Source organism: Engystomops pustulosus, chromosome 9, assembly GCF_040894005.1.
Source record: "Engystomops pustulosus chromosome 9, aEngPut4.maternal, whole genome shotgun sequence".
NCBI classification, from domain to species: Eukaryota; Metazoa; Chordata; class Amphibia; order Anura; family Leptodactylidae; genus Engystomops; species Engystomops pustulosus.
The window spans coordinates 79,442,089-79,457,004 of record NC_092419.1 but is presented as its reverse complement, the minus strand read 5'-3'; the positions used below and the strand labels follow the sequence as shown (position 1 = coordinate 79,457,004).

At 41.6% G+C, this 14,916-nt stretch overlaps 1 protein-coding gene across 1 annotated transcript in view; it reads left to right on the top strand.

The window, feature by feature from the left end:
• Positions 1-733: 733 nt before the first annotated feature.
• NALF2 (NALCN channel auxiliary factor 2) overlaps positions 734-14,916 on the top strand; it is a 116,678-nt gene continuing 102,495 nt past the window's right edge. Inside the window, exon 1 of the mRNA XM_072124292.1 lies at positions 734-2,307. Within this exon, the coding sequence (XP_071980393.1) occupies positions 1,513-2,307 (795 nt within the window). The 5' untranslated portion in view covers positions 734-1,512. The remainder of the gene's footprint in view (positions 2,308-14,916) is intronic.

The window sequence follows — 14,916 nt, the reverse complement described above, 5'->3', positions numbered from 1 at the left end:
GACATATATTTAATTTGGTATCCGTCATTTCCATCCGTTATTCATTCCTTTTTTTTTCAATTGTGCATACTCAGAAAATAAATGCTAACATTAATAAAAATGGATACCTAAAAACTGTAGAACAATTCATAGTAAGAAAAAAATTGGAAGGTAACTGTCCTTTATTTAAAAGGATGGTGTGAACGCAGCTTTATACTCCAGGATAAGAGAGTGCACATCAATCTGCACATCAATCTGGTGATTGACATGTGAGACATTGGTCAATGTGAAGGGACAGCTTTGGTCTCACCAAATCCTTGTATGGGAATGAGAGCTTAATATCAAATCTCACTACACTCCATTAACATCTCCTGTCAACTGTTTTCATAGAGCTCTACATTGTATGAAGCTAATGTGTCTCATTTCACATGAGAGCTGGAATACAGACAGTATCAGATCCAAAGCCTCCAGTATTGTACCTGCAATCCAGGTGTAACCTCCTGACCTCAGCACCCTAATAATGTGCCCCAGTGTAGTGTGACATTCAGCCAGAATAGGAGTGCAGAGTGCAAGCTCTTGGGGCAGGAGGCTAGCAGGCAGGGTTGTGGTGAGGGCTGACTCATCATCCATTATTAGGGGGGAGAGGGAACACAAGAAGCTGAATAGCAGAGGAGATGAATGAGAAGCTGCACATAGTGAATGAAAGCAGAGGAGGGGGAAGGAAGGGGTGGAGTGTCGGCCATCAGGAGGAGGGGGCGGCTTTTATAAGAAAAAGAAAAAAAAATCCCCGTTGCATAAGGCCGGGGAGGTGTTCTCTGCACAGCTGAAGATGGCGACAGATTAAATAGAAATACGAGCAGCCCCAGCTGGCTGATCTCGGCCTGGGTGCCCGGCGGGCGAGGAAGAGGAGGCATGGGAATATTCAGCCCTAGCAGCAGCAGGATGCCCAGGGAGCAGAAGAACAGTGCCCACCAGAAGAGGAAGAGAAAACAATAAGGAGGGCACAGGCGAGCAGGATGGGCAGCAGGTGCTAGGCACACAGGGGGATGCTCTTACCTGGCTCTGCTCTAGCTCCATCCTAGGGGGGAGGGTGGGGGGATCTGCATGGCTTGCCCCTTGCATCATCCCCTCTGGACTTCTCCTTGATGTTCTGTGCCCCGGGGGTGCATCTGTACACAGGGAGGGGGGTTCTTTTTTTCTTGGTTGTCTTTCCCCATATTTCCTGCAATGGCCTGTCACTGAGTGACCCGGGCAGGGGCGGGTAGGGGAGGGGAGCTCCCATCCCTTCATCCACCATCCATCCACCTTCCATCAATATACTCCTATTGCCCTCATCATCATCATCATCATCAGTTCTCCTTCCTTCCTTTATCTGACCCTCCATCTCCTTGTCCACCCCTCCCCCCCTTCCTGATGATGCCCCTCACCAGAGGCAGGTGACATTGTACTGGTGGTAGGGAGCCCACCACAAACATAGGGGGTGGGGAGAGACTGAGAGCACCCGGCCGCCAGAATTCTCCCACCCCCTAAAATATGATCAGGGGGGCTTGGATGTATCCAAGGGAAGATGAGGCCGTCTTAAAGATCTGCTGGGAACCCCGACACAGCGACAAACCGTGCGCCGACTCCGAGAGGGCTCAGAGATGGCGCTTGTCCCTCGCCTCTCTCCTGTTCTTCACCGTCCTGCTGTCTAATCACCTCTGGTTGGTCTCTGCTGGGGCCAAAGCAAGAGGCAACTTCTCCTCCAGCCACCAGCCAGGCCGGGGGGAGCAGGCCAACTCCAGCTTGCTGTCCCTCCAGAGCTTCCCAGGGGAGGGCAGTAGGTGCTGGGACAACTTCCTAAGCAATTCGACCAAATCTGCTGCTCATAGTCCGCATTGCACTGGTGCCAGGTCCTCTCACCTGGATACTGCCTGCACCAAACTGCATCTGCAAAGACACCGGGGCTCTGGGGCCCCCTCCTCCCCCTCCAGATCCTACTCCCCTTCCTCTACTTCCTACAACCAAAAGAGGAACTTTTTGAAGGCTTATTTTAACAATTTCACTCTGTCTTTTTGTGATACTTACACCATCCTGGACCTGCTGCTGGGCATGTCCAACCCGGACAGCCTGAACTGCAGCCTGGAGAACCTGATGGAGGACTTCATGGGGGCACCTGCAGCCTCTTCTGCTGCTCTCACTGACGATGAGGTGTGCAGCAACTGTATCCAAGCTTACCAGAGACTGGATCAACACGCTCAGGAAAAATACGAGGAGTTTGACTTTGTGTTGGAGAAATACCTGCAATCTGGGGAGTACTCTGTCAGATCCTGTGTAGGGGACTGCAAGGTAAGGAGGACCCAAGTGTCAGCTGGAGATGACTCTACTACATAGGATTCTGCTCAGGTTTACTAATCTTTAGGTTTATGTGGATGTTCCATTGGATGTTGGCTAAGTTTTTATCCAGTAACAGCTGGAGGAGTAATGCTCATTTCTATAGTAGAGGATGAATAAACAAAGTATAGAAGAAGAAAGTTGCCACTTTTCAGTCATGTATCAAATCTGATACCAAACCTTCCAGGTAATAATCAATAGGTAGAGATATTATATATCATCCTCAGTTCTGCGGAATGACATCAAGCAGTGTACTATAGTAAAAAGTAAGGGAAATTGCAAAATAATACATTGTATCTTTATCGATTTAACAATAGTAACAAGTTTACAAATATCAGTTATGTTTATTAAATACTTTATATTACTATAACCAGATCTATGGTCTGCAACCTGTGGCTACAGCTGAGAATGTCAGAAATATTATTAATCCCTGAAATAATCCTCATTCTACAGACATTCATTTATGATGAAATTTCACTTATTGACATTATATATGAATATATATATATATATGAATTCTTTGAATCATTTGAATATATATTCCTTGTACATGAATAAATACATCTTTACATAATACTAGATATGGCCAAACTTGGCGAGTAATATGACTTTTACCAATATACCTTAGAGTAATTTCCATATCCCTTACCACTTAGTGGCTTTTTTAAGTGTTACAAGTAGACAAGGGGGAAATATTTGACACTCAGTCAAAATAGTAAAGATAATCTAAAATAAGGAGGTATGGAAGGGCAAGTGAAATATTTTGTGCTAATGAGGTCATGGATGTGAGTGGACAGGGCTCCAGAAGACACATGTGATAGTATGAAAGCAAAGCTGTGACCAAACTGCTTCCAGATACCAATCACTAAATTTTGTCTTAGACCAGGCTTGTGGAGTTGGAGTTGCTGACAGCTTATAATATTGCACTATTGTCACATATGACATTTTCCTAGCCAGCAGTAATATATTCAGTATTTTCTCTTAAAAATCACTACTATGATGTGAACTCTTTTTGGGTTGCTCCTTTAAGTTGTGCACACTGCACTATATACCCTGACGCAGCAGTGGGAGGAGCCCTGGGTATGTGTACCCCTGGACAAATTCCTTTATCTTGTAACCATGGGGAATTAATCCTGCTTCTGATTGGCTGTTGTGTAGGTAATGTGATAATGTGGAAGAGCTGACCATCAATTCTTTTGTACTGTAGTTTGCACACTGCATTGCACCTCATGGACTGTACACTGCCCACAGTACTACACTGCAGTGTCTCATCGAGCTTGAATGACCAGACTATCCGCCTGTATGTGCTTTGTGCACATTTCTCTCCTGTACCATATATGGGAAGCGTACATAGGTGAAGCATAGCCATGCACGGTATTGCACTGCAGCACAATGCAGGATGCTGTATTATAAAGTCTTATTCTGTAATATAAGCCATCTCTTAGTGTATTAACATCTATAATGTCGCTAGTACACCTTAACCAGGGTATACTTTAATGGGTGGCTCTGATGAGCCATTTCCTAGAACTGCTAAACAGGCAAAGGTTAATGCATCTTCCGTGCCAAGGCTCATTAGGCGGGCATTTATCACCCTGTGGCATGCATAATACTGTACAGGAATGCTTACACCATGGATAAGTTCGCTTTGGATTAGACAGATGATTCGCATTATGTTTGTGGACCAGGAACAGTCTTCGTTCTCTATTTTGTGTCCTACCAATGCTTGGAAAGTGTTGGCAGGACCCAGTGACTTTTTAATGAATTGTTATACCCCCAGCTCTGCTAATAAAACTTTAATTTCCTCAATTGACATTTGCACAATCTGTGGCTCTTGTGCCAGGCAGACGTGGTATGTGATAAACGCTGAGATTGGTTGACCTCTAGCCCCTCTTACCAGCCTCTTTCTGTAATGGGCCACCCGGGCTGCTGCCTACTACAACAGAAACCAACAGAAACCATGGCAACTAAAACCGCCTGCCAGAAATTGCAGACGCCAACTCCTGCATTGCAATCAGGAGAGCCTGCTATCTGTACCAGAGGGGGAAAGGAGAGGGGGAGGAGGGAGCAAAGAAGAGACACAGAAAGACACAAGCACAAATGGCTTGGAAAACAGAATAATAAACGTATTTGTATAGAGAGGGACTATAATGGTTCTGGTTACAGTCATGAAGCCGGTGCAGGTCTCCATGTTCTAGATACAAAGCCCAGAGACAGAACGATACAAATCTACATGATATAAAATACTTAGGGAAAAGCAGGCACTGCATATGGAAGAGACACGGCACCTGAAGAATAGAGTAATGCTCTGCAGATCAGGGTCTCCAGTCTGACACCTGGTGCAGAACAGTGACCTGCGAGTTACAGCAAATCAGATTAAGCAGATGGTCTTTAGAATAGACATGGGCACAATGTATCAAATTTGTTATTCCTGCTTTACTAGGATATCAGGTAGATTACAGGATAAGCCGCTGCTCTGCTATGAATAGTAGGTCTTGTTTTCTGGATGCATGCACCTAATACAAGATCTGGCAGCTAGGCCCCCTGCGTCCCTATCACATACACTGTAAGTACTTATCACTGGGGTCTTTAACACTGTAAAATTTATGGGAGTGCTCTGTCACTGTCACATACTATAAATCATCCCAATTTTGTAGAAAAACTTAATATGGAATATAGCACTATTACAGAAAGCAATGGGTTTTCATATTGCTTACCCCCATAAAAGGCCAAAATGAACATAGGTGGCTGCAGACATGTTGGAAGGTATATACACCTTAAACACTGATGTGGTTACCATTACAATGCCATGGATATTTTAGGCAGCAGCTGAGTCAGTTCTTGATGTGTTCTTGCTCTGCAGTGTTGAGTATGTACCAGAAATAGCTCATGGAAGGACAACAGGTCTATGGATGCTTATGTAATGGATAAGTCTAGGCCGTCAAGTCTGACACAACAACTTAAACACTGTAACATAAATTACTGTAATGGTTAATGGTGGTTATGATAGCAAGGTACAAAACCCACAGTGTATCACAGCTTACTCTGTATAGGGCTGCAAATATGTGGACTAGTCTGGTACCCATCCTCTGTGCTCTGCCAATAAAGTGTCTACAATGGGTACATGAGCATCACAACCCAAACATAAGGGCAATAGACAGGACTGATAAATTAGGTTTTCTGTTACATTTTATGGATGGTTTAATGCATGTGTGTCATTTTACTATTTGGAAAATAGCGCTAGTGTGCATTCTAATAAGTGTAAGACAGTATAATGATTTGGTGATATTCTGTTGGTAAAAGTTGGGTCCTTTCATTGATGTTCAACTTATTTTAGGTCCCATACAGACTAGCGAGAGTGATGCATCCAGCTCACATCACACTTGCAGCTTGTGCTGGTCAGAACGTCTGACCCGAATGCTGAGCAACCAGAACTGAACTCGGCATGTTCGGGTTGTGAGTGTTGAGGCTGTACGTATACACACTGCGGGTATAATGCAAGTTGAATGTATCTCACTCACTAGTGTGTAAGGGGCCTTATTGTTGGTGCATGCAAAGTATACCTTTTCATGGCAATGATATTCCCTAATGGTAGGGGCCTCCTTTACCTGTATAATGTGCTTGGGGGATTTAACAAAGAGTACAAAATGTTGACCTGTCTAACACCAAATTTTCCAGATGTTAAGTATCTGTGGAATGTTTTGGAAAACATGGAGGCAACATGGCAATTTACAGGGTAATAAGCAATTACCCCTTTAAAAAAGATTAAACAGTTAGCTACATTTTATGATTAATACAAAAAATGCAAAAGTCCCTCTGCATCAACGTCCTCCGTAAATATTAGATAAAAAATAATTTAAAAATAATCAATAAGAAAAGACACAGTACCTCTCCATTTTCAAACATATGTACCCGAGTAGAGGCAAAAAACCTTATTTGCGCATTATCACTCCTTGGTGTAGTGATGCGTCCGTGGATCCTGCGGCTCCCACTGGAGATGCGGTGCGAGTGTCCGGTCTTCCGACTCAGAAACTCAAACTCCTCCAACGTTGGTTCCGCTACGGTCCGGAAAGGGAACACTTCAAGTCCATTCACCAATAAGGAGAGAAAGAACACACAATGGTGCAATAGGGTTTTGGGTAAAACTTTTTCTTTTTATTTGGTATACTCACAAAAAAACTTCCGATAAAAGGCCTTATAAGAATAAAATGGTTGCACGTTTGACATTAGCAGCCCACACCAAGGAGTGATAAAGCGCAAATAAGGTTTTTTGCCTCTACTCGGGTACATATGTTTGAAAATGGAGAGGTACTGTGTCTTTTCTTATTGATTATCTTTTAATTATTTTTTATCTAATATTTACGGAGGACGTTGATGCAGAGGGACTTTTGCATTTTTTGTATTTCTACGTTTGGATATTTGGACTTTTATCCGTTTTTTGTCTCTCTTGCGCCGTTACACTGTTCCCTACAGCGGATTTGGTTTTCCTTGTTTTTGTTTTTTCTATACATTTTATGATTAATGTATGGATATTGGAGATCTGACCTTCTGGTAACTAGAACAAGCAGTGCTTACACCTCTGCACTACTGTGGAGGTACCAAAGCTCTGGATTCAGTTACCTTTGTCAGTTCCCTAGTCACTGAAAATGTATATAGTGTGCAACTCTATAGTCACTGTCCCTAAAACACGGGCTTGGGACCCCCATTGTAGTGTTCAGTGGGATTCCTAGGGGCTGAACATCAAACGATCATACCAATATTACCTACGCAGCGGATTAGTGATAAATATCCAAGTGTCCCTCTGAAGCGTCTACTGTTCACATCAGCTATCACAGGGCACCATCACAAGTCTTGTGAGTCCATGTATTGATGGGTCAGGGTTTTGGTGGTACAATTGTTGAATTAAAAAAAAGGAAAATGTGGTTTAGGTTGACTTCAAATCTGTGTATTCAGTAAATTAAATATGTCCATATGTCCCAATCTGAACACTTCTTAGGTATACAGACTTTGTTAATGCTGTGGGAATAATGTCCTGGACTGAAAGAGTGATTACATTTTTGGACAGTAGTCACATGAGAGACAGTGGGGGACATGTATCATAAGTCTGGCTTTGTCCTTCTGTTTTTTGGGACTTTTCTTGGCTTTTTCTGCTGGTCAGATGTATCTTATTAGTTTCACAAATGTGGCATTTGGTGTTTAGTAAAATTGCAACTTTTTAAAACAAAAGTCACAAAAAGTCTCCAAAAGTCGCAATCAAGGGGCAGCCATAGATTTACACCTAAATGTGTGTCTTTAACTTTCACATCTGGATTCTGGTGATAACTCAGGGAACTCTGCAGAAAACTAGACAATGGCGAACTTTGAAAGGAGACAGTTTTAGGCACAAAAATTACGCAAACAAGCACAAATACGTTATTAAAAGTCTCAAAAATGAAAGAAAAAGGCAAGTCACAGGTTTGACACATGTGCCCCAGTGATTCGCAGTATCATAGGTGACTACAATGCTGCAAGTAAAAGTCTCTGGGACAGTGTTCAGTCTGGGTTCTCCTCTGCAAAGTCCATATGCCAAAAGGTAAAGAGACATGGGTTGTCATGATTGGGTGTCTCATTACATAGAATACAAGGGAAATAGGGCTTTTCTTTGCTTGAAAAACTGTAAAATTCTTTGAATGTAATATAACCAGAAACATTGGAAGAACAACATGGAGCAGTGAGAAGAGAGAAACCACAAATAGAAGCGGAGCCATTTTTGATGGCGTCAGCAACCATAAAATACATTAGATAATTTGCAAAATGGAGACGCAAAAGTGCTTATATAGAGAGGTACAACCGCTGTTATGTGAGAACAAGCACAACGTTCCTTTATAAAGCTCCAAGGGTTCCATCAATGCAGATCTAGAAGTGAAACAAAAGATTCTGCAGGCTCCGTTAGGCTCACCGTCTCATGCCAAGAATGACATTATTATTTTTTCTTTATTTTTAAAAACTTTTTTAATCTAGGCATTTCTTGGTCATGACATAAATGAAAAAGATGATGGTTTTACATAGAGGTTACAGTCCTATGTATTGCAATTTACAGGAAGCGTCATTTTGGAAACTTCTCTTTCCTGCCAGCTGTCCTGAATTTACCTCTTTAGCTACATATTAGTTTACCATGTAGATCCAGAATACAACCTTCTGTACATAGCTGGCAATGATGGCTAGGTTGTCATGATCAGGGGCATAATTAGGAGAGGCAGGGCCCTATAGCAGACTTCTGAATGAGGTCCCCTTCCCAATATGTATAAAAATATACATATTGCACTCATACATATATATACATTTATATACCTATATACATAAACATATGGGGCACATGTATCATAGTTTGGTCTCTCTGAGGTGAATTTTAGAGACTTTTGGCAGCTAGTTTTTGCACCTTATGTATGATCCTGTCTTTTTACTTGTGATACAATATTTCTTTTAAAACGCATCCGTTTTTGACAGGTTTTACTAATTATTTTTTTAAAAATGTCACGTGTGCCACCACATTTGCTAATGTTTTCTGTATTTTGGTTTCTTTGACCCTTTGTCTTTTGACCATACATTTGTCTCTTCTTTCTGTACTGCATTGTCCTCTTGGTTTTAAACCATATTATTTTTCTGTGTTTGTTTTGTCTTCTTGACTATTTATGCTTTTCTTTACTACTGTACTTACTTGAGAGTTATCATTAAATTTTTTACCATTGCGGCAATGCATAGGCTTTTTTTTAATAAAAATGTTTTTCTTCAATACTCAATATTTTTTTATATATATATATATATATATATATATATATACACTCACTGGCCACTTTATTAGGTACACCTGTCCAACTGCTCGTTAACACTTAATTTATAATCAGCCAATCACATGGCGGCAACATTTAGGCATGTAGACATGGTCAAGACAATATCCTGCAGTTCAAACCGAAAACATCCAGTGAGCGTCAGTTCTGTGGGCGGAAATGCCTTGTTGATGCCAGAGGTCAGAGGAGAATGGGCAGACTGGTTCGAGCTGATAGAAAGGCAACAATGACTCAAATCGCCACCCGTTACAACCAAGGTAGGCAGAAGAGCATCTCTGAACGCACAGTATGTCGAACTTTGAGGCAGATGGGCTACAGAAGCAGAAGACCACACCGGGTGCCACTTCTTTCAGCTAAGAACAGGAAACTGAGGCTACAATTTGCACAAGCTCATCGAAATTGGACAGTAGAAGATTGGAAAAACGTTGCCTGGTCTGATGAGTCTCGATTTCTGCTGCGACATTCGGATGGTAGGGTCAGAATTTGGCGTCAACAACATGAAAGCATGGATCCATCCTGCCTTGTATCAACGGTTCAGGCTGGTGGTGGTGGTGTCATGGTGTGGGGAATATTTTCTTGGCACTCTTTGGGCCCCTTGGTACCAATCGAGCATCGTTGCAACGCCACAGCCTACCTGAGTATTGTTGCTGACCATGTCCATCCCTTTATGACCACAATGTACCCAACATCTGATGGCTACTTTCAGCAGGATAATGCGCCATGTCATAAAGCTGGAATCATCTCAGACTGGTTTCTTGAACATGACAATGAGGTCACTGTACTCAAATGGCCTCCACAGTCACCAGATCTCAATCCAATAGAGCATCTTTGGGATGTGGTGGAAGGGGAGATTCGCATCATGGATGTTCAGCCGACAAATCTGCGGCAACTGTGTGATGCCATCATGTCAATATGGACCAAAATCTCTGAGGAATTCTTCCAGCACCTTGTTGAATCTATGTCACGAAGAATTGAGGCAGTTCTGAAGGCAAAAGGGGGTCCAACCCGTTACTAGCATGGTGTACCTAATAAAGTGGCCGGTGAGTGAATTTTAAACTTTATTGAGTTTGACAGCGAAAACTGAGAGATTAAGCGTCTAAGATCAATATTATCAGCTCTATAACACAACCAATGTGCATGGCACAATGGGCATGGCTCTGCCCTTGCCCATATTGGATTTGGAAACATGTGCTGTTCATGTGTGTCTGATAGCATTAAAGGGGTTTCAAAATATTTAGGGATAATGCGTTATAGTTTTCATTAAGATAAAAGCTAAGTAATCGAAACATAAAGCTAATGAAAAAATAAAGTTTGGATTGTGAATTACTCTGGATGAGAGAATTGTGTGATATACGTTATGAATAGATTTCAGTTTGAGAGTAACATAAATGATCATCGAACCCTATAAGACCTGCACTGGTGCTTTAAACAATGTGTAATTGTATACATAGCAATTCCCTAATATAATATTTCATTTTGGATACATCTCTACCCATATCACTGCAAGATATATAAAATCCTTGTTCTTGATCAGCACTGGGAATATGAAATTCCCTGCAGCTCTGTATGCTATTATCTGAACACTTCCACATCTATAAGATGAATAATATTATACTTGAGAATTATTATTCATGTATCCTCTGTTCCTAGGATCCAGAGAGAGTGTCTTGTATTCTGAATATTGTTTGCCAGGCAAGGGTTTCCATGGAAATTAAATTATAGCCAAAATATGGGGACCTCCTGACACACAGGAAATGACATCTCAGCCAATCATGCAGCAGTGACCCATCTTGGCCAATGATTAACTGAGAAGCAATTTCCCAGGTGTGTAAAAGGACCAGGATGTAGAAAATAGAGGTTATCTTAGGATGCACTGGGACGGGAATGGTAGGTAAGTAAAGGTTAACTTCCAGTATACAAAATTCAGCCGTTATCTACAAAATTCATTGAGGCTCTAGAAATATTTCCAGTTGTAATACAAATCTCACGTAGACAACTAAATACATTCTATCATGCAATTTGCCGTCATGACGACTGCTAATCTTATATTGAAGAGGATTTGTCTGCTCTCCTGACATTCTGTACATACTGCCATTGCTGTTGTAGTCCTCCTAAAATAGTAATGTAAAAATGATTTAGGGTGATTGACCGGGAGAGCATAACTTTTGAAATGTGACTCGGAGGGGGGGGGGGGAGGGGTAAAAGATAATAACGAGCATATTCTCATCCTCTCACTGGTTCAGTACCACTAGGTACTGCCACCCTCTAAATCCAAACAGGCATCGAAAGTTAGGGCTAATCCTTTAGTCCCCTTTATCTTTTTAAACCTTTAATTGTTATAATATGCTAATTTACCAAAGAGGCTACACAGCGTTGCTACTCTCGCCCCAGTTGCCTCCTTGATCCTCTTACCCAGATATCTTCATATGCACAGAATGCCGGCTACGTGGACAAGGGCGTGCAGCTTCTCGTAGCTGTGCGCTGAAGTTTTCTGGGTAGGAGGCTCAGGGAGGCTACTGGGGCGTGGAGTAGCCGCGCCGTGAAGCCTCAGCTCCGGCTACTCCACGCCCCTATAGCCTCTTTGGTAAATTTGCATATTACCACAATTAAAGATTAAAAAAGATAAAAGGGACTAAAGGATTAGCCCTTAAAAGGGCTATCCTTACATACATTAGAGGCACCTACCACTGGATCTACCTTAATAGGTAGATTCATGGTGGTAGGTTTCTTTTAAAGGGGTGTTTCTATGTATTAAGCATTGATCGTTGGGCTCTGTTCACATTTATGGCATTGTTTTCATTTCTTTGCATGCTTTTGAGGATGGATACAACATATGGTGGAAACCAGCAGAACCTGTCTCTTATCAAAAAAGAAAGCGCTCTCGCGGGTCTGTAAACGAAAGATTAAAAATTATTTTGGAAGACTGGCAGTAAAATATGCAAACACAAGAATGGAAAAGGCCTGTGGATATGGATATCCACTATAGGATATGGATTTTAATAACATCAACATGAAATTAGGCATCTGCATTTTTTAATACCTTCTAAATTCTAAGCTGAAAAATCTCATCAGTTCAGCTCATTTATTGGGTCCAGTGTACAGATACATACGCCCACATTTACTAAGGGATGTGTGCCCGTTTTCTGACGGACTTCGCGCATTCTTTTAGGTGCAAACTGCTTGCACAGGTATTTCAGAAGTGTGAGCACAACATATGTGTCATATGCAGTTGTTTTGTGGCACGGCTGCACTATTTTTCACTGAAGAGGGCGTTCCAGTGCTCATTCGGACCGTGCACCACATTTAACATGTAAAGTCTGACAGAAGTGTGTTGCACAAAAAAAAGTGGTGCACTCTGTCGGAGCAGTTCAGGGGGCTCCAGATTCATGAAGAACGTGCGCCAGATATCCTGAATCTGGCGCCCCCTGCACCCTACATATAGTGAAGTTTGCACTGTTTTAAGTAAATGTGGGCCATAAGGTATAAGAACTTATTTGTTATAATCGTAGCCAGCATGACTGGACAAACATGGTGAATACAGATCAATTCCATATGATGGCGGTGGTTGGTTAGCTTATCTACCATTATATTCCGCTTTTTGTTATATTGTTTGTCCGTTATTATTTTGCAAATGTCTTTGTAGCAACAAAGAAAACAAAACAAGTGACGCTTCAGAATTTTTCCCTAATGAGTTGACAGAAATGTTGACACTCCAATAAATATATACATAGACTTATGTAAATCTGCATTTCATTGTGTGCTTTAGGTGTGAGCATATGGTTCATCTGTGGATGTTTTGATCTAGAAACGTCTGATGAATGTATCATGAGACACAAGCAAATATAATACTAGACAGCAATACATTACCTGTGCCAAGGAGCTCCGCTGTCTACACAAGAAATAGTACGAAAACAAATGTAAATTCATTCTGGCAATGGAAAGAACATGTTTGGGCTTTACATACCTGTCACCAAACACACACAAAGCTCCCTCATATTATCCTTAGTTTTAGATTTTTATATAAATATATTTTTCTTGTCCAATATCACAATGTAAACTTTAGATTTAGAGCAAAGTCAGGTATCAGATATTTGGAGATTATTACCGGAGACTTTGAGATTCTAAAATGCCCTTTTTGGAATAAATCCATAGTATCAGTGTAGTAGGGTACAAAAGGGATTTAAAGAAACTTTCTATTCAACCTCTTTATAGCAAAGCGGCTCCATGGTCATGTATTTGGGTTGTTATCAACCTTCCTCTATTTTAATCTGCTCCCCAGTCTAATGTATTCTGCTTTGTTAGGCCAGTGGCACATGAGGCGTTTTGAACCCGTTTTGAGCCGTTTTTAAGCAATCTTTTAAAAAATGCATGCATTTTTGAAATGTGCATCCGTTTTGACCGTTCTAATTAAGATAATTGGTAAAACCGGTCTAAAACGAATGTGTTTTCAAAAAATGCATGCGTTTTTTAACAGACTGCTTAAAAATGGCCCAAAAATGGTTCAAAACACCACTTGTGTTGCTTCCCTGTAGCACCGCCAAGGTTGCCATTGTCAGTGAGACGGATTGTGTGAGATAGAGGCACAATGGGAGACGCCATAAGGACGGACTGAAGGAGTCAGAAACAGGAAGTTATGTATATATGTAGAGGGCAGCATAGTGAGAACAGGGGAAGGCTGCAGCAAATGGACAGGTACATACATATGCAGGCAAATCGCTAACCCCTTAGGCAACTAGCATTTTTGTGCACCTAAGCCTGCTTTCATGCAGCCATTTTGGGGCGTAGATTTGGCCACAGATATACGCCCCCATAGGCAGATATGGCACCTATTGGTGGCACAGTGACCACACGTGTGGCATCATACCATACTGTGCATGTGTATGTTTTTCCATGTTTATGGAGATGCACCGTGCATTGCTATGGAGAGCGCTGCTCACCCTCCTCCGCTCCAGCGTGCAGCTCTATGCTCGCCCGGGCAAAACCTGAAAAGGAGCCTGAAGGTTTGAGTTGTCATAGGGTAGTGAAGGTAAAGCAGCTTCTCATTATGGACACAATTAACAAATAGCGATCAGACAGATGAGTTGAATATATAAGTAAGAGATAGTGGGGCAAAGCTACATCTATAGTTAGTGATACATATATTTTATAATCAACTAGCGATTTCACAGTCAAACAAGCAATTTCCTTAATGGCTGACTAACCATTTGGCGTAAGCGCTTCTCTGACAGGAACCTGATGTGCATGACTATTCATATGTGTGCATACTTTGTCGCAATCATGCAATCTTATGTAATAGACAGTGATGTGCTTGGTCTGCATATATTAGACCACTAGAAATCACTTTGCTGGGTAACTGTTTTCTACCATTAACCAGGCTGCATACGCACTGAAGATTCGTCTTTGAGAAAGACAAGACGTTGAGATAAAAGAAACAGCCTCAACTTACAGAAAGATAAAGTGGAATTAGAAAGAAGGAAGAGGGCGCTCAATAAAAGTTCTGTACCCTATGGATGACCTGTAGTGCAGAGTTACTGCAAGGTTTCTCATATCCTTTCAACTCCGTAAAAATATCTGTCTTTTTACACCCATATTCTATCATCAATGATTAATAGTATAAGATGTATTAACATCAGCACATGGTGTAGTGAAAATAAGGACTTTTCCAGGAATTCATATTGATGACCTATCCAAAGTGTCTGGTGAGAGGCCAACACCCAGCTCTGTATGCTCATACACAGCA